The sequence below is a fragment of the Thamnophis elegans genome, chromosome 5 (genome assembly GCF_009769535.1).
Source record: "Thamnophis elegans isolate rThaEle1 chromosome 5, rThaEle1.pri, whole genome shotgun sequence".
Classification (NCBI taxonomy): Eukaryota; Metazoa; Chordata; class Lepidosauria; order Squamata; family Colubridae; genus Thamnophis; species Thamnophis elegans.
This window is the reverse complement of record NC_045545.1, coordinates 2,599,965-2,616,580: the sequence shown is the minus strand read 5'-3', so window position 1 is coordinate 2,616,580 and position 16,616 is coordinate 2,599,965. Positions and strand designations below refer to the sequence as shown.

General features: G+C 40.9%; 1 protein-coding gene across 1 annotated transcript in view; it reads right to left on the bottom strand.

Moving 5' to 3' along the window:
* Positions 1-16,616, bottom strand: part of SLC25A24 (solute carrier family 25 member 24) — a 35,780-nt gene that overhangs the window by 14,161 nt on the left and 5,003 nt on the right. The window contains exons 2-7 of the mRNA XM_032218907.1: positions 15,827-15,953; positions 11,831-11,918; positions 10,373-10,484; positions 6,986-7,144; positions 3,577-3,726; positions 723-830 (exon numbers count right to left, since the gene is read on the bottom strand). Coding sequence (XP_032074798.1) covers positions 723-830; positions 3,577-3,726; positions 6,986-7,144; positions 10,373-10,484; positions 11,831-11,918; positions 15,827-15,953 — 744 coding nt within the window. The remainder of the gene's footprint in view (positions 1-722; positions 831-3,576; positions 3,727-6,985; positions 7,145-10,372; positions 10,485-11,830; positions 11,919-15,826; positions 15,954-16,616) is intronic.

The window sequence follows — 16,616 nt, the reverse complement described above, 5'->3', positions numbered from 1 at the left end:
TTAAGGATATACAGATCAGTCTAAAGCTAGATCGTTTCTTTTCATATCAGTTTATTCTGGCTGATATACCTATCACTGTAAATTTTTAAATTAAAAAAAATGTATATTGATCTGTAGACATATCTTATGCATATTATATCTTATGTTTTTGTGCACAACTTGGGAGATGCAAATTAGTTTAGAGCCTTTAAATATGCAGGTCATAATTCTTAGTGAAGATAAGTTGTTGTGGGCAACTTCCAATTCAGGTGGAGAATTTAATAATTCCATTGTGGCCTTAAAACAACAGATAAAGACACCTGAGACTTTGATGTTTTAAATCAGGGGTTCCCAACCTGGGGTGCGAGACAATATTCCAGAGGGTGCAAAAACTTGGGTTTAGAAGTTTCAAAATTATAATGTATATGCATAATTATATGCATATAATTATTTATTTTTGTAAGGGGTACAGAAGGGTTCTAGGGGTGTGGGAAATAGAAAGGGTTGGGAACCCCTGTTTTAAATGAACTAGAAGAGAGATTTTTAACTTGGTCCCCTGCACATGGACAATATGTGCTTGATTTATGATCTTCCCAAAGCAGCTTTAAAATGGAACTCTCCTTAACTTAAATGATTTTGGAGTAAACATAGTTTAATATCGGATTACCATATTGACAGACAAGGGAGGGAGGGAGGGAAATATAGGGCATTATTTTAAAAAGTTTATATTATCCAATACCTACCTCCATGGGATAAATAGACGTCTGTGCTGTTGCTCCAGCCATAGAACCAGATATAAATCGTTCAATAGTTCCTATTTTTCCTTCTTCGTTAACAAACATTTTCTTATACTAAGTAGTAACAAGATAGAAAAAAAAGCACATTAATTCTAGACCCCCAAAATTAATAATAATTTATTTATTTGTTTTATTTATTAGACACATTTATATGCCGCCCAATCCCGAAGGACTCCGGGCGTCTTACAAAAATAAAGAGAAAAAACACATAACGAAACACATAACAAAAGAAACAGTTTAAAAACAACAACACCTTGTACATTCATTCTAATCGGGGCTGGACCTCAAAAGTGAGGTCAACAGTCCCAGGCCTGCTGGAACAGCCAAGTTTTTACAGCTTTCCTGAAGGCCATGAGAGTGGGTAAGGTCCGGATCTCCGGGGGTAGCTGGTTCCAGAGAGTCGGAGCAGCCACAGAGAAGGCTCTCCTCTGAGGGCCCGCCAGCCGACACTTTCTGGCTGACGGCATCTGAAGGAGGCCCAATCTGTGGGATCTTACCGGCCGCTGGGAGGTATGTGGCAGCAGGCGGTCTCGAAGGTATCCTGGCCCTAAGTCATGTAGGGCTTTAAAGGTGATAACCAACACCTTGAATTGCGTCCGGAGACCAATTGGTAGCCAGTGCAGCTCGCGGAGGACAGGTGTAACGTGGGTGTACCTCAGTGCACCCAATATCGCTCGCGCGGCCGCATTCTGAACTAACTGCAGTCTCCGAACGCTTTTCAGGGGTAGCCCCATGTAGAGCGCGTTGCAATAATCCAGCCTCGAGGTGACAAGGGCGTGAGTGACCATTTGAAGTGCCTCCCTGGTAAGACACAAACTCTGTGTGTGCGCATGTGGAAGCAAATAATTTACTCAGTAGGTTCTTGCACCATGTAATCAGTTCAAGGTTACCTAATATTAGGTAATATTACTCTATTCACACATCCAATATTGATATAAATACTCATGGTGGGATTAGGCTTTCATGGTCATGATGACATTAACGATGGACCAAACAAAGGATATGTAGCAGAGGTGGGTTCCTACCAGTTCGCACCTATTCGGTAGAACCGGTTCGTCAAATCTACCGAACCGGTTAGAAGAGGTTCCACCAGTGGACCCGGAAAGCAGGCCACACCTACAGAAGAGGTTCCAAAAATGTTTGAAACCCACCACTGGTCCTTGGATATGATTATTCTACACTATCATGCTCCTATTTATAAAACTCAGTGCCTCTGTGAAAGGTCAGGATGACTACTGCGTTTGTGGTGCAATCAGAACATTGCGTGTGTTGAAGTTGTTTTAACGCAAACCAAAGATGCCTTTTAAAAAACAAGTTTACATCCTATTCTTATGCATGCCAGTGCTGAGTGTGAGGGAATTTAAGGTGGTTCTGACAAGTGTCGTCGGCATCTTCATATCCGGTCACATGGGCGGCAAGCCACTCCCATCCGGTCACATGGGCAGCAAGCCACTCCCACAAAGGAGGCCACACCCACAGAGTAGGTTTGAACAATTTTTGAAACCCACCACTGATATGTAGCAAAGCTTTCCCTAACCTGCTCCCCCATTGCTGAGTTCCTATCCCTTGGATATCATTTCCCTCTAGCTCTCAAAAACAAATGTTAACTTTTTGCAGCAGTGAGATATACATTTTATCACTCATATAATTTGTACAGAGTTTGCTGCTTTGCTTTAGTTTCGTTTCTATTAAGTTTGCTTTTATTATTTCTTTAGTGACTTCATGGTGTTTTTTTTTCTGTTTTAGTATTAATTTGAGTATTTTCTAGGCATTGCCCATAATCATGTTCTAATTCCTAATGGGCTGCCACAAGGAAGAGAGGGTCAATCTATTTTCCAAACCACCTGAAGGCAGGACAAGAAGGAATGGATGGAAACTAATCAAGGAGATAAACAATCTAGAACTCAGAAGAAATTTCCCGACAGAACAATTAATCCTACATTCATACTTTTGGATTTATAATTTTTGTTTCACTGAAGTTGGCAATTGCTAAAACCAATCCCACGTGAAAAAGTATTCAAAGCCTTCTTGATTTTAATTGTCAATTTATTCATTCCTGCACATTGTAACATTTATTCATTTACACATCTCTGTTTTTCCACTGTTGTGCAAACACAATTCCAGCAGCTGCTAACATGTGTAAAATTAAATATATATTATACTCCCTTTCAAAGAGCCAACAAAATATTTCTGCTTGTAATTCCATATCTTGCTTTACGATTGCTTCTAACCACTAACTTCTGAATAGCTACTTAGACCGACCTAAGTACTAACTCATAATTTCATATCCGGTCACATGGGTGGCAAGCCACTGCCACAAAGGAGGCCACACCCACAGAGTAGGTTCCAACAATTTTTGAAACCCACCACTGCCCCTTCCCTTCCTCTCTCCCTCCCCCTCTCTCATTATTTCAGGAGTGTGTGTGTGTGTGTGTGTGTGTGTGCGCGCGCCCGCCCTTGAGTCAACGTTGACTCCTGGAGATTGCCTGGACAACTCTCTGCAGCTTTCTTGCCAATATTTTTCAGAAGTGTTTGTTCCGTGCCTGCTTCCAAGGGAGAGGGAGAGGGAGAGAGAGAGGGGGGGAGAGGGAGAGGGAGAGAGAGAGGGAGAGGGAGAGGGAGAGAAGCTTAACCTCTACTACACCCAAACTGGGCCTCCGTTTCCTAAGACGACCAGAAAAATCAAATGAGCTTATCTCATATGTATCCTCCATCACTGGAAGCAAACACGAGGTACAATTCAACTCTTAAGTGAGCTTATCACATCACAGTTTTCTATATATATTTTTTAACACCTTACCCGTTCATAGGCCCAGAACTTGATAGCTGTTTCGGGTGCGATTTTGACAACATTCACACCATTTCCCCTCCAAAGGGAACGGACCCCTCCTTCTTTCACCATTTGTTTCAAGCCTCCAGCTATGTTCATTTTTCCCTTTGAGCCATGAACCTTACAAGGAAAAGGAAACATAATTAACTGACATGTATAGAAAACCTGATGAATCATAACTGCCTTTTATGCTTCGACGGAGGCGTAAAGTAAGCAAATCCTTCAAGAAAGGAATTGGAACCATTCTGGATTATTTACTAGATAGTCCCTGTTCTTGTGACCTCTGATACACACAACTGAAGATTCAGAGACACAAAACCTGTTTCTCAAGGCTCCCACCTAGCTGTTAAAAATGCAGAGGTATGGTGTGATTCTCCTTCCTTCTTTAGGCTGAATGGGAAAAAAGAACAACATCTGAGCTGACTTTTAACCCTCTTGTTTCTATTCAACTCTCTCTTCCAATACCTGTTGTGGCCTGCCACTAACCAGCGGTGCTGGCAGCGGATTCAGAGAGTGAGGAGGGTTGGGGAGGAACCTGGGCCAGTCCTGGAGTCTGGGGAAGGTTCTGATGAGGGCTCTGGGTCGGAAGCAGAGAGGGGGCCAGGGCCGTATGCCAGTTATCCGCTGCCTTCAGAGTCAGACATCAGTGAGGCAGAGGAACAGCTGGAGCCTGTTCCAGGTATGTGCATGTGCAGAGTTGCCAGAAGAGGGGTGGACTTGGGAGTAAGGCCACAGGTGGACGATGAATGGCCCCTCCCAGAGAAAATAAAAGAGGAGCGAAAGGGGAGTGGAGTTTGCAGGAGACAATTAATCTGCTTCATTGGTTCATGGCTCTCCAAGACTCCTGGCCAAGTTTTGCAGATTTCAGCCTGTCAGCTCTCCAAGCCAGATAAGGTCTGTGACTGTAAATCCTCCCTTTGCTGGATATGAATGAGCAGAATTCACAGTAAATTAATAAAAGGGTTTTTTTTTGTTGGGACAAGGAGTTTCCTCCATGCTCTCGGGAAGCCTAGGTAAGAACAATGCCGATTTCCTTGCTGGGCTAAACTGAATATAAATATGGCAGCTCCAAGTGCTTAAGCAAGGAACCTCCCGTACAGGTACTCCTCGACCGTGACCCGACAAAAGGGCGAACAACAAAACCACGCCCGACTAAACCGCGTCGCTAAAACCGCGACGTCATCAATGCGGCAATAACAGCGCGTCGACAACAGCGCGGAGACAGAAGAGCGCTTTACAACGGCATGTCGACAGAAAGCCAATTTAACTTAAGGTGTGGGTTAGATTTAGGGTTAGGTTTAGGGTTAGGTTTAGGGTTAGGTTAGATTTAGTGTTACGTTTAGGGTTACGTTTAGGGTTAGGGGTTAGGTTTAGGTTTAGGGTTAGGGTTAGTTTTACAGGACACTTCTGTCGCCACGCTGTTGTCGGTGCGATTCAGCGCTCATTCGTCGGAGTGCTTTAGAACACGCGGTTTTGTCACCACGGTTTAGTCGGGCACAGTTTTGTCGTTCGCCCTTTTGTCGGTGAACCCTCCTCGACTTACAACTACAACAGAGCCCAAAAAGTTATGTTACTGAGTGAGACACAGTTAAGTGAATTTTGCCTCATTTTATGACCTTTCTTGCCACAGTTATTAAGTGAATCACTGCAGTTGTCAAGTTAGTAACACAGTTGTTCGGTGACTCTGGCTTTGCTTGTCAGGTGGCGGCAAAAGGGGAACACATGACACAGCAACTGTCATAAATATAAGTTAATTGCCAAGCGTTTGAATTTTGATCATGTGACCATGGGGATGGTGCAGTGGTCGTAAGTATGAAAAACAGTCATAGGTCATTTTTTTTCAATGCCACTGTAACGTCGAACGGTCTGTAAATGAACTGTTGTAAATTGAGGACTATCTGTATCACATAATTCTCTACAGCTCCTCTCTCTACCGTATTTTCTAAAACTACCATATTTTTCAGAGTATAAGATGCACCAAGGTTTTGAAGACGCAATTCTTTTTTTAAAAAAAGTTTTTGCACTCTGCAAAACTCCCAAAACGGTCCGTTTTTCACAAAAAGGGGCCCCCTTTTTTTTTTCTTCAAAAAATAGGGCATGAATAGCCCTTAGGAGGCTTGTAGAGTGTTTTGGAGGGGGGGGATGAGCAAAAAACAGCCTATTTTTCACAAAAATTGGCCCGAATTTTGTTCATTTTTGCTCTCCCCAGCCCCCAGAAGCTCTCTGAAAGCCTCCTACAAGCTCTGCACAGCCATTTTGGTGAAGGGGGCGGGGTTTTGGGAGGCAAAAAATGCTGTATTCAGTGTATAAGACGCACCCGGATTTTCAGCCTCTTTTTTGAGGGAAAAGGGTGCGTCATACTCCGAAAAATACGGTACTCGGGTAGCCAAAATTCAATACCCAAAGTAGGTTTGGTTACTGGAGAGAAGTAAGCTGAGGATTAGGACCTCAGTTTTTCTATATGATTCAAACCGCACTGCTTGGTCTTACTTGACTAAGAAACCTTTTTCATCTCCCACTCCTTCTGCCACTTGGCCATTGGTTGCTGAAAGAAAATCTTGATCTATTAAGAATGTCTAAGTGAAACTATAGAATATTCATGAGGATTTCTGACCAACAATAACGGCCACAAAATAATCTCCCCCCACCGCTAGACTTAAATATTACTGTTGAAATTAAGAAAGCTTGGGCGAGCAAATGGAATGGATTTTCGTACCATAATTCTAGGAGCTACATTCAGTCCTGAGACTAAAAACAATGCCGTTGTTTCTGATTCCCTAATTCTGAGTATGTCAGACCAACCGTAGATCAATTCTAAGTCTATCCATCTGTACAGCAATCTATTTCTGATAAAATATGACAACTGGCTCTTGTAAATGCTAATCGAGGAGAATATTTGTAGCTCAGTGTTGACACAAGGGGTCCTTGAACTCTCTGAGCTTGTATTCTCGCAGAGGTTTCCACTAGAACTGATGATGTTACCTAGTTTAGCAGTTAGACTTATATACCGCTTCATAGGGCTTTCAGCCCTCTCTAAGCGGTTTACAGAGTCAGCATATCCCCCCCAACAACAATCCGGGTCCTCATTTTACCCACCTCGGAAGGATGGAAGGCTGAGTCAACCTTGAGCCGGTGAGATTTGAACCGCCGAACTGCAGATAGCAGTCAGCTGAAGTGGCCTGCAGTACTGCACTCTAACCACTGCGCCACTTCGGCTCATTGCCCTAGTTTGGGCAATGAAACGTCTGCAGGAAAACAAGCCAGTTCAAAGGTCACCAATCACCCCTCTTGTAAATGCTGCAGGTCCATTGCCTGCCTCCAAACCTTTTAACGTGTCCAAAGAAGCTTGTTGGACCTTGAATGCTTTTAAGAGGCCCACCTGCATCATAACTTTGAGACGATCCAGGGGTGCGGTGCCTGTTCGAGACACAGCCCCAGCTACTGCGCCTGACGAAAGCTGTTTCCACCACTGGCCGGTCTTTTTCTCTTCTTCGGTGAATTCATCGGGGATGGTTAAACTATCTCCAATATCTAACACCTGTCAAAATGCAAAAGAGAGAGTGAGAAAGAGGAGGCAAGAGAAGGAGTGGCTTAAATTCAATCCGCCTTTATTTCAACGAAGAGATCGGTTGTGATAAAACACAATTGTATTCAACTTAAAATTGAAAAGAAGCAGGCACACGGTACATTCTAAAACCCGTCATTTCAAAAACTGTCGTATATACAAATAATTTAAAATTTTGGACTTGAATATGGCTGTAATAAAGGCATCCTCTAGAACACACAGGGGCCCCCAAACCTTTGGGCACAAGGGACAGTTCCATGGAGAAAGTTTTTTCTGAGGACAGAAGGGACGCAGAGCCGAGGTGGCGCAGTGGTTAGGGTGCAGTACTGCAGGCCACTTCAGCTGACTGTGATCTGCAGTTCAGCGGTTCAAATCTCACTGGCTCAAGGTTGACTCAGCCTTCCATCCTTCCGAGGTGGGTGAAATGAGGACCCAGACTGTGGGGGCAAGTTGCTGACTCAATTTGCTAAAAAAAATTGTAAACCACTTAGAGAGGGCTGAAAGCCCTATTAAGCGGTATAGAAATCTAATAAATAAATAAATAAATAAAGTTTCATGTGCTGCCTGCATCCCACGGAGGGGGCTTCGTTGTTAGCGTGGCCCAGTTTCTGGCATGCTGCGGATCCGTGCTAGTCCATGGACTGTGGGTAGCTACCCCTGTTCTGGAAAGCATTTTACATCATTGGCCAAGGCTGAAAATCTTACTGTATGATTACAAAGAATGTCTTTGCACCGGTATTTTAAAAAGGACTAAGATTAAGCTTTTTTAAAGTATTGTTAAGCCAATGATTTATTACTTCATCCTAGCTTTTTTTAAAAAAAAAATCTCCAGTCAATATTATGTATTTTTCATATATAATTTCAAGTTACCAAGGCAAGAAGTACTATAAGGAATACTTAGGGGACTCTTTAAAATACCTTTAAACAAGATATTCAGAACATTTTTTTTTACTCAAAATCAACGCTGACAAACTTGTATGTTAAAATGTGAATCCACAATCTCCTATTTATTTATTTAGAACCACATGACCGCCTATCTTATTTATATACAATGATTCTGGGCAGCTCACAAGAATACAACAAAACAAAATAACCATAAAACTAACATCATACCAATTCCCCACTACCCCAAAACAAATTTCCCAGCAAGTGATAGAAATAACCCACTGGGCAGAATGAGGGAGGTAGGTGGGCTAGAAAGAAATGTGAAGTTGGAAACTGGATATAAAGAGGGAGCAATATTTGCTGGGCTTCTCTCAACCATTGTTACTCGTTTAAGACTAATCAATAAGCCCTTAATTAAGCAGACATATGGCTTTAACAGGCAGGCCTTTTCCCATTAGTCCATTAAGGCAAGGGCTTTGTGCTTATTTATTTATTAAACGTATACGCAGACCATCTCACTATCCGGGATTGCTGCAAGAGTACTATTCATTATTTCTGAATGTCTATCGACATGGTTGTCCCAAAGGTGCTTTTTCAAGAGGCAACTGGACTTTCTTGAATGTCTGAACCAGAAAGTCCAGTTGCCTCTTTAAAAAAACAGGGATTTGAGGGGGTTTTATTATTTCATTCAGCAGGTCTGCATGAAAAGTAAACTGGAGCAATAATGATTGACAATGCATCATTTAATGTATATAAACTGTGTTTTAACTATTCGAACCGTTTAATTTAAATACAGGCAAGTCCTCAAACTACAGCGGCCATTGGGACCAGAATTTCTGTCGCTAAATGAGGTCGATTGCATGGGTAGGGGAAACTGTTACCCCAGTGATTTGCAACCTTCCCTCCCGGCTTCCACACTGAGCCTCTGGGGAAACTGGCAGAAAGGTGGCCAATGATGATCACGTGGTTGTAAGATACCGCAACTGGTCATTAAGAGTGACCAGTTACCAAGCATGCAGATCACAATCAGGTGAGGTGCTGGGACAGTCAGAATTCTAAGGACCAGCCATAACCATGAGTCATTCAGCACTGTCGTAACTTCGAACAGTTTGCTGAACAAATGGCTGTGTCTTATCCATTCCGGTTGTCAATTCTCTCCCTGCTTCAGATTTCATCCATATTTTAGATGCCTTCCCCAGTCAAGGTACAAATGGATGTCAAAGCAATTATTCTAATTCAAGAAAGAAAGAAAGAAAGAAAGAAAGAAAGAAAGAAAGAAAGAAAGAAAGAAAGAAAGAAAGAAAGAAAGAAAGAAAGAAAGAAAGAAAGAATTCAATAGCACTTCGTTCTGAATGAAATGAAGCTGAATAGATTTTTTTTTTTTTACTTATTTATTTTACTCTGCAAATCAAGAAATCACCAACTCTTACATCCAAGAATGGAGAGGTATATTCACTTTTCGGGAGTCTCTTACAAATATTTATCATTCCTGCAGGTTGCAGAGCAGAAATAGGTTTAGTTCATAACATCTACTACAAAAGCTCTTGCTTATGACTACACCTGCAACTTTCCATGGCTATCTACTGTTCAGCTAAGTGCACACTGAACAACCATCAAGATGCAGAATGACGCCACTGTCTTATCTATTTTGTCTTAACTCTAAATCATTCCATTATGCCGTCTGAACTGTTTATATTTAATTAGGGATTATAATAACCACAAACTTTTAAGCAGCATTTTCAATTTATCAGGACTTCCAAGAATTGTAGGGTTTTTTTCCCAAGCATGACATCTGCCAAAAGATAAAACGAAGGAGATCTACACATGATCTGCAAGAATAGTGTGTTTGTCAAATTTTTCTTTTTAAACTGGGGAGGGAATTCAAGTTATTATTCTGGTGATTATCCTTGAAAAGTCCCTGAAGTTTTCTTGGCAATTTTTTTGTAAATCTTCCTCGGTCTAAGAGAGTGTGATTTATCCCAATTTATCCCGTTGGCTGTGATTAAGGCTGGCCTAGAACTCATGGTCTCCAGGGTTTTAGCTTGGGATCTTAAACCACTATTCCAAATTGGCTTTCCATTTAAATCAACATTTAAAGTAGGGTATTTTATTTTTACAAACAGGCAAAAAAAAGCAAGTTTTTCCTTCAATTTTGGAGCAACAGTTTGTTTAGCTAACTAGAGATTGTCAAGAATTTCACTTTTAATTTTTTAAAAAAAAAACAGCTGCCAAGGATAACCGTTGAATAAGCTAATGCACAAGCTATTTAGATATAGTCCAGATCAGGACTGAGATAAAAATGGAAACCATACTCACTGTGGAATGTTTCCAATAACGGACGATTCCTTGAATGTCCGTAGCGGGATTAAAGAGAAAATGATCCCGCCATTCATTCCAGTCCACTGACATTGTCCCATCGGCGTCCATGCTAAAAATTCAACATTAAATAATTTCACATTGGATTCTGCCAAGTTTTTTACTTAATCATGTTCAAAGTACATTACATGTGCATTCACATTCTAAACTCTTGTTCTATTTGCCAATCTTTAATTTTAGGTTAATGTGCAAAATGCTTCAATCTGATTTTTTATTTGGCTTTCAAAGGTTCCACAGAATAGAGCACTATTTTTTTTTCATTGTCCTTATCACACTAAGAAAAGTTTCCTGTACACATGTAAAATATTCCATAAGCAAAAGCTTCTTGTAGCGTACAAATATGGAGGTTAATAATTTATTATAAGTAAAGAATGTTTTAAGATGGGTAGAGAAAGACAGAAAAGAAATATTTCTTTTTGCTTCTCATTAATATGAAAACTTGTTTCTGGAGATCTCTGAACAATATCATGTTCCTGTTCAGTCTAAATAAGACTCTGAAGAGGAGCATTTTGGCTGAATTGTATGCTAAAATCCTACTATATTGTTGTTAGTAAGCATTATCAACTATGAATGTTCCATAAATGTTTAATAGGTAGGATGGGGAGGCTGAGTTAAGCATTAAAATCTCACTTAGATTTGATTTATATAATGATTATTATGCAGTATGAAATAGCCATTGTTGCTTGTAACTATGTTTTATATGTAATATCTTGTGTGAAAATAGCCAGATAGTGATTTATCTGGTTTATTGTGATTCAAATAAATCTTCTCCAAACCCAATATATATAAGATGTTTAAGCAAGGTGACCAGACATCCCGCTTTTGGTGGGACAGTCCCGATTTTTAATGATTTGTCCTGCGTCCCGCGGTGTTTTTAAAAAGTCCCGATTTTTTAAAATTTTTAATCACACACACACACACACACCGGTCAATCTGATCACCTTATGTTTAAGTCATCTTTGAATTCCACACCTGGATGGAATGGATACATCCATTCATTTCCTTAGAAACAGGCTAAACCAAGAGTTAATTTACAGAAGTATCCGCAATCATGGGATAATTCTGTAAATATTACCTTTGACCCATCTTTCCTTTTACCTTAAGCTAAGGAAGAGGGCTATGTCTCACAGATCAGAAGAAGGAGGTTGTGTCTCAGATATCGGGAATATCTCCAAAATTGTTTCAAGCTTGCCAACCTGTCCCTCAAGTTCTCTCAAGAAATCTTGGCCTATCCTTGGCTTCTTCCTCAAAGCAACGTCATTACTAATATAATAATTCAAAGCCAGCCTACTACAATGGAGTACCGTACTGAACACATCCAACGTGTGATTTTATTTTTCAAGAGACGTGCCTTCTCATGAGTCACTCCAACAACCAGACATAATAATAGCTGCTGACCTTTGAAGAATCTTGCCCGCCTGCTTTTCAGAAACATCTATGCCCAATATCTTCAGGGACTGAACAATCTCTGAGGCTTCAATTACACCTTTTAAAAAAAAGAGAAGAGTAAAAATAGCTATTCATCTTTCACCACAACAGGTCAACTGATCCAGATCCAAGAATTCTGAATATTGATGTGTATTATATTCAGTCACGAACGAAATATCGGAGGATAAATTCTTTTCACTTATATATAAGTACATTGCCCTTGTAATTGATATGCTGCACAGCATAAAAACTTCTTTAATCATTGATTAATTCATTATGATACAGTTTTGACACAAACTAGTTATAATTCCCTGAGATCTATTTCTACTTATTTATTACACTATTATCCATATGTATCATTAATTTTAAGGAATTAGGAACTCTCAGAGCAGTGTATATGGCTCACCTCTTCAACGCCCATTTGTTTTACCAGATATTTTAATAGCCGTGTAAGGTATGTTCCATTGAATGGAGTGATCATGAACCGGTGACTACATGACATTAATGGCTGAGCAGTAATTTAAATCCATATCTATGCTGGATAGGTTTTAAGACAGTGTTTCTCAACCTTGGCAACTTGAAGATGTCTGGACTTCAACTCCCAGAATTCTGGAAATTGAAGTCCGGACATCTTCAAGTTGCCAAGGTTGAGAAACACTGTTTTAAGAGTTTTGTAATTCAACACATTTAGAGAACATTAGATTGAAGAACTCAGATCAGATTCTACAACTTAATACATTATAAAAAATATTTTTAAAAGAAATATATTCTGCATTTAAACCCTGAAGCATCGCAAGTTTTAAAAAGTTGGTGGCACAAACCACGGTGTTGTGAAATTTAAGGCAAACCTGGTAGAATGTATAGTTAGATGTGGAACATAAGGAAGATTTGGACACCTTTTCAATTGTTGCTATTTATAACACTTCCCATAGCAAATAATAATGACTTTATTTCATTTATAAATGAAAAAAAAAATAATCTCCATTTTCTGGCCTTGTTGTACTGCTTTTCCTCCAAGGATTTTAGATTTTAAATCAACACAGATGGCCCTCTCCACCCCTATTTAGCTTACAAATATACTCATGTATCCTTCTCGTGTGAGGATTTCAGGCAGAATCTCTCCATTCCTAAGCTAATTAAAAACAAACAAACTAAAGAATAAGGAAAGGGGGAATGAGAATTTCTTTTCCCTGATGTTTATCCTTTTTCATCAGCTGAACAATACAAGTGATACGTGTGTGTGTGTGTGTGTGTTAAATCCCACTTTATAAACTCTGCCCCACTACCACGATGCTCAAATGCTAAAGGAGAACTACAGCTTCCTTCCCCAGCTGCTTCTAAATATTGCGCTCTACGTGGGGCAGCCCTTGAAGAGTATTCAGAGACTTCAACTCGTCCAGAACGCAGCCGCGCGAGCGATTGTGGGTGCACCTCGGTTCACCCACGTTACACCTATCCTCCGCGAGCTGCACTGGTTACTGATCGGTCTCCGGATACGCTTCAAGGTGCTAGTCGTAACTTATAAAGCCCTTCATGGTATTGGATCTGGGTACTTGAGAGACCGCCTGCTGCCAATTACCTCCCACAGACCCATTAGACCTCACAGGGTTGGCCTCCTCCGGGTGCCATCTACCAGCCAATGCCATCTGGCTATTACCCGGGGGAGGGCCTTCTCTGTGGCAGCTCCAGCCCTCTGGAATGAACTCCCCACAGGGATTTGGACCCTCACCTCTCTCCAGGCCTTCCGAAAAGCCGTCAAAACCTGGCTTTGCCGGCAGGCCTGGGGGTGAGAGTTCCCTCCCCCTCGACATGTATGGTTGTGCGACTGTTGCTTACTTTTATTATTTGTATTTTGTTTTTTTATGTTCCCCTTTTCCCCCTTGAATTGTTCGCCGCCCTGAGTCCTCCCGGAGAAGGGCGGCATACAAATAATAAAATTCTATTCTATTCTATTCTAACAATAGCACAGATGCTCTCATCCAAATAGAATAAATTTCTTCAGAAATATTCAGCGCGGTATCTGGGTAACAGCGTTTTACCCAATACTTAACCAATAGGGAGGACTTTCACCAGGGCCAGATTTCCCTATAGGCTGACTAGGCTTCAGCCTAGGGCCTCAAGATCAAGAGGGGCCTACATTCAAATTGTTAGCAAAATTAAAATTACACTATTCTAAAAACAGTGAACACTAAAACACTGAACCGAAAATAAGGAGAAATTCTACGCATGTGACTAATAAACAAACATAAAAATGTATTGGTTAAGATCGTTCCAGCGCCGCGGCAGTTGAGGAGCCCCGCCCACATTCCCGGCACCGGCGGTCGGGCGAGAGGCGCGGCCGTTCCCAGTAGCCGTCCCGTTGACGCGGAGCCCACCAGCGGCCAGGCAGGTGAGGGCGAGGGGGCCGAGCCGGGCAGCTGAGCGCAGCAGGGGAGGCGGCTGGCCTCGCTGCCTTTGCCGCAGAGCAGAGCCGCCCTCCGTCGGGAGGCCAGCTATATATATTGATATATATTGATATATATCACAGTAATGATGTATTTTATTGTCTCTCATGTAATTGACAAACTTAAAGATGGGAGGTGAAAGGACCTCATAAGTGGAATAGCCTAGGGCCTCTTTTCATCTAATTCCAGCCCTGACTTTCACAAACCCCTTCCTGGCTGTTAAGTTTTGCTCTACAATGAAGACTGTGGTAAATCCTTTTTGTCGACAACAGTTTTCAGTAATACTGGTATTTCTTTCTACAACTTTCCACAACTGTGATGCTGCCAAGAATAATTGCTTGGAATAGGGTTCTTCTCAATTACAAATTCTGCTGCAACTTTAATAGGGTTAAGGATCTGAACCCAAGACATTAAAGCAAGCATAGAAATTTGTTGTTCTCCAAAATGCTGCTGAACTTCAACTCCCAGTATCCCTTATCATCCAATAGCTCATTGGGGCTACTGGAAGTTTAGCAATATCTGGTTCCTGCCATTAATCATTTTAATACAGCAAACATAATATTGTAGGCTTTTTTTATAACAGACCTCTATTGGCTTTGCATTAAAAATCTAAGTCATTCTTCCTTCAAAGCCTTATAGCTGTAGCACTAAACTCATGACAGAAAACATCTTCAATTTTGAAGAGTTTCAGTGTCTTACTCTAAGCCAATGTTTCTCGACCTTGGTCCACCTGAAGATGCGTGGACTTCAACTCCCAGAATGGTTGGGAGCTGGCTGGGGGACACCATGGCACCAAACAAAACACCATGGCACGACAAAACCGCGGTCCACTAAAGCGCGCCCGATTAAAGCGCGTACCTGACGTCATCAGCAGCGCGACAAATACGACCGCGGAGAAAAAAGGGTGCTTTAAAAAGCGCTTTTAAAGCAAGCCGATTCACGTAAAGGTAAGGGTTAGGGTTAGGGTTAGGGTTAGGTTAAGGGTTAGGTTTAGGTTTAGGGTTACGTTAAGCGTTAGGGTTAGGTTTAGGGTTAGGTTAAGGGTTAGGTTTAGGGTTAGGTTAAGGGTTAGGTTTAGGGTTAGGTTAAGGGTTAGGTTTGGGGGGGTTAGGGTAAGGTTTTCGCGTTAATTTTAACTTTACCGCTCACAGCGTGATGTTTTCGTCGCGCTGTGATGACGTCAGGTATGCGCTTTCGTCGAGCGCGCTTTAGTCTACCGCGGTTTTGTGGTGGAACCGAGAAACACTGCTCTAAGCGCTCATTTCTATATCAATAAATAACAACTTCAGTTTGTATTCTTTACTTTTCCTGGCACTTTTAGAGGATTTAAAGAAATCTTTAGTGAGTTATATAATGTTTTCTGTAATAAATGAGAAGATATTAATGAATACATACATGTTTAAAAAATTATTTAATATTGCACCAATGCACTGTCAACTCACAGGGGCAATTCTTTATTATTTACTTATATTTAAATTTGCACTCTTAACCTAGACAACAAATGCAGAAAATTGTCTCCTACCATCATTATTTTTGTCCAGACTTTTAAATGCAAGTTTCATTTTCTTCTCGTGGTCTTTAAGATAAGTTGTAAATTCTTCAAAGTCCAGTCTTCCATCTTGATTAGTGTCGCCAGCTCTGAAAATTTTCTGTTAAGAAAAATATACAGAAGATACATTATTAACGTTGATTTCATATGGATTCTCACGTTAGAGTTATTTCTGTAGACTATCAGTAACTAAAGACCTGCAAAATATCCAGGAAAGATGAAGGAATGAGAAACGAAACAAATATTTTTGCAAAACAATATCAGATGAAGGCTATAAATTCTTGTAATTGAAATGGTTAAAAGTTGTATGATGGATTGTTTCCACTGCAGCCCACCAGGAATTAGATATAGATATTTTTGAGGGAAAAGGGTGCGTTATTTTACATGCACTTAAATACGTCAGGAACAACATCTTGGTGTAACATTTTCAAGATGTAGTCCTTCACAAGTATAATTCCAATAATATTTCAATAGATCTCTAGCTATGTTGAGGGATGCAATATTTAACTGTTTTCTGCAATTTTTGCCCTGCAGCTTTCTATCTATCAGCTGCCCTGCAGCTTTCTATCTATCCTCTGTCTGTCTGTCTGTCTGTCTGTCTGTCTGTCTGTCATTACATTTTTAGAGGTGTGATAAGCAAGGACTTGTGTCTTCACATACAAGACAAAAAAGCAGTCAAAACACAAAATTGAAGTGGCCTGTCTTAACAGCATCTGAACATTCTTCACCTCTGGCTATCTGGCACATTACCTCTCTTCAAAGC